Below are 3,511 nucleotides of genomic sequence, written 5' to 3'. Positions count from 1 at the left end.
TGTTGTTGTCCTGCTCCTGCTTCTACTTGATTACATTGTTGATTCATTTTTGATTCATTGTTGTTGTTGCTTCTAATTCTGTTTCTGCTTGTGTTTGTGCTTGATTTTAGGGAAGGGGAAGGAGATTTTAGTTCGAAGGATAGTTTTAAACTAAGTTAAACCTTTGGGACTATTTTGTAATGAACAAAAGGCCGGGACGAAATAAATTTTACGCTTTTACGTTAGGACCAAAATTATATTTAACCCAAAAGAAACTGTAGGGAAAGAAAATTGATGAAAAATTAAATTTTTTATTATTTGGTTTAGAAAATGTAGGAAAAGAAAATTTTATTAAAAAATATTTAAAATTAAAAATAATAAAAATATTCAAAAATCAAGTAAAAAAATTTGAAAATAAAATAAAATAAAATCAATTTAAGATATAGAATTTAAAATTTAAAATTTAAAACTTAAGATTGTCGAAAACAATGAATAATCAGTGTAAACAGCTAATATTAGTTGGTGATTGATTGAAATTGTAATGTTAAAAAATAATGCAAAAAAATAAAAAATAAATTTAAAAAAAATGTGAATATTTTAAATTTCACAAATATTTCGATAAAAAATTAGATTATATAATAATATTTGTAACAAAAGTAATTAGCTAATAAATTTTAAATATAATAATTTAATTATTTATCGAATAATATAAAATTTAATTATTTTATATTTTTATGTTACAATTTAAAATATTATAAAAATTTTATTGCATAATAATTAATTTTAATAAAAAATTACTCATATTTTTTATATTTCTGTATTTTATATTTATTTATTTAAAAAATAAAAATTATATTATTATTTAAAATATTATATATAAAAAAATAATTTTTTATATATTAAAATATTTCATATTTATCAAAATTCATCGATACTTTATTTTTATATTAATTTTTTATTTTTTAATAAAATCTAATAATTTATATAAAGGTGCGCTGCATAAAGTTGTTGTCGTTGTCTTAGACATACCCCTACCCAGAAACAATTGAGAAAACTATTTCCGCAGAGATAGCAACGTCTAGTCGTCTATGTCTTCGACCAGAGAGCAGAGAGCTCTCCCCCAAACTTAACAGCGAAAGTGCGAATCACTAAAATGTTGTCATCCTCAACCTCAACGATCACTTTCATTTTTAGGTATTCTCTTCTCCAAATCCCTAATTTTGTTTCCTTCCCTTCCTCTTCATCCCTTCACTCTCATTCTGAGCCCCCATCCACTCGCCAAGTTGATGAAGCTGTTGATTCTTTCACTCGCATGCTCTCTATGCGTCGCCCTCCATCCATCATCCAATTCACCAAGATTTTGGGATCTCTTGCCAAGACCAACCATTTCCCCACCGCCATTTCCCTTTTTCAGCAATTGCAAGCCAGAGGAATCGCTCCCAACTTATTTACTTTGAGCATCGTAATTAATTGTTGTTGCAGCATGGGTCGTATGACGCTTGCTTTCTCTGTATTGGCCAAGATTTTTAGAATGGATTATCAACCTGATACGGTAACATTGACAACAATCCTGAAAGGTCTCTATCTCTGTGGTAGTATTGAAAAAGCAGTGCGCTTTCATGACAGAGTGCTGGCTCATGGATTTCACTTCGACCAAGTCACTTATGGGACGTTGATCAATGGGCTCTGTAAGACCGGACAGACATCAGCTGTTATTCAAGTGTTGAGAAAGATCCCACGGTATGGCATTGCTCCTAATGTCTTCATGTACAGCGCAATTATTGATAGCCTCTGCAAGGATACACTTGTAAGTCAGGCTTTTCATTTATTCTCTGAAATGCTTGCTAAGGGAATTTCTCCTAATGTTATCACATACAGTTCTCTCATTTTTGGATTGTGTCTTGAGGGTCAATATAAGGAAGCCATTGATTTGTTAAGTGATATGGTGCTTAGAAACATTACTCCAAATGTTCGTACCTATAGTATTTTGATCGATGGGCTATGCAAGGAAGGAAAGATCAAAGATGCTAAGAATGTGTTGGCTGTGATGACAAAACATGGTGTGAAACCAGATGTGGTTACTTATAGCAGCATAATGGATGGATATTGTTTGGTTAATCAGGTAAATAAGGCAAAATATATATTCAACACAATGGCCGAGAATAGAGTGTTTCCTAATGTTCGGAGTTACAATATCATGATTAATGGCTTTTGCAAAAGTAAAATGATCGATGATGCCTTGAATCTCTTCGAAGAGATGCGTCACAAGAACTTGGTTCCTGACACGGTAACTTACAGTACTCTAATTGATGGCTTGGGAAAATCAAAGAGAATCCTTTGCGCCTTGGAACTTCTTGAAAAGATGCATGATCGAGGTCAACCTGCCGATATAATCACTTACAATTCTTTGATGGATGCTTTGTTCAATATCAAACAACATGACAAGGCACTTATGTTATTCAATCAAATGAAAGAGAGTGGCATTGATCCAGATATAGTTACATACACCATACTTATAGATGGCCTCTGCAAAAGTGGAAGACTTGAAAATGCAAAAGAGATTTTTCAAGATCTTTCCATTAAAGGCTATCACATAAACACAAGGATATACAATGTTATGATCAATGGGCTCTGCAAAGAGGGCCTACTTCATGAAGCATTGGCCTTAAAGTTGGAAATGGAAGACAATGGTTGCTCTCTGGATGCTGTAACTTACGAAACAACTATTCGTGCTCTGTTGGAAAAAGGTGAAAATGATCAAGCGCTGAAACATCTTCATGAAATGATTGCTAGAGGCTTATTGAAAAGATACTAAGGAGAAATAAATCAACTCAAATTAATAAATTTTCTGTTGTCAAAATTTGTACAGAACTTGGTAAATTTTATATCTATTGGGGTGGAGAGTTTGGGAAATGCCATGAACTCACTATCACCTTGATTTTGGTTATCTCACTGTTATTGAATTAATTTTGAACTTGTGTTATTGGCTGATTTTTGAGTCTTTGTTACCATGGCTATCATGCATCCTGTTTCGGCGGATTTTCCTAGTTGTAACTGGTGGCTTAGTGCTTAAGATTTCTTGATAGTAATTAAGAGCTCATGATTGGTCTGCTGAGCAACTGTGCTTTATTTGACTGAATCTTCTTAGAATTCTTCTAAAAGACATGCGGTGGCAAGATTAATGACATAGATTTATGATTTTCACTGCCATCTTTGAAACAAATACATATACTAAATGCATGACCCCACTTTTTTTGTTGACAATTTCAACATTTTTGTTATTTTTCAAAATCTGATCATAGGTGAAGAAACCTGTATACTAAGTCTGTGATTACACTTGATGTTTCAAATAAAAAAGGCCGTGCAAGAAGGAATTTCTAGGAATTTGGCTAATTTGGTTCAAATATGAATTATCTTAAAAGCTTTGTTCATTTTCATAATTAATGTTACAGGGCTTTAATTCTTAGAAATCAATTGAAAATATGTACATTATGTTCATTTCCATAATTAATGTACAGTTGTAATTAATGTT

At 31.8% G+C, this 3,511-nt stretch overlaps 1 protein-coding gene across 1 annotated transcript; it reads left to right on the top strand.

Annotated features, from left to right (window-relative positions):
* Positions 1 to 1,024: 1,024 nt before the first annotated feature.
* On the top strand, positions 1,025 to 2,926 carry LOC107641111 (uncharacterized). Its single transcript, XM_016344616.3, has one exon. It carries the CDS (start codon positions 1,133 to 1,135, stop codon positions 2,792 to 2,794), a length of 1,662 nt encoding a protein of 553 aa, XP_016200102.2. The 5' UTR covers positions 1,025 to 1,132; the 3' UTR covers positions 2,795 to 2,926.
* The last annotated feature ends 585 nt before the right edge of the window (positions 2,927 to 3,511 follow it).

The sequence above is a fragment of the Arachis ipaensis genome, chromosome B5 (assembly GCF_059453495.1).
Source record: "Arachis ipaensis isolate K30076 ecotype BB chromosome B5, ASM5945349v1, whole genome shotgun sequence".
Classification (NCBI taxonomy): Eukaryota; Viridiplantae; Streptophyta; class Magnoliopsida; order Fabales; family Fabaceae; genus Arachis; species Arachis ipaensis.
This window is presented reverse-complemented; position numbering and strand designations above follow the sequence as displayed.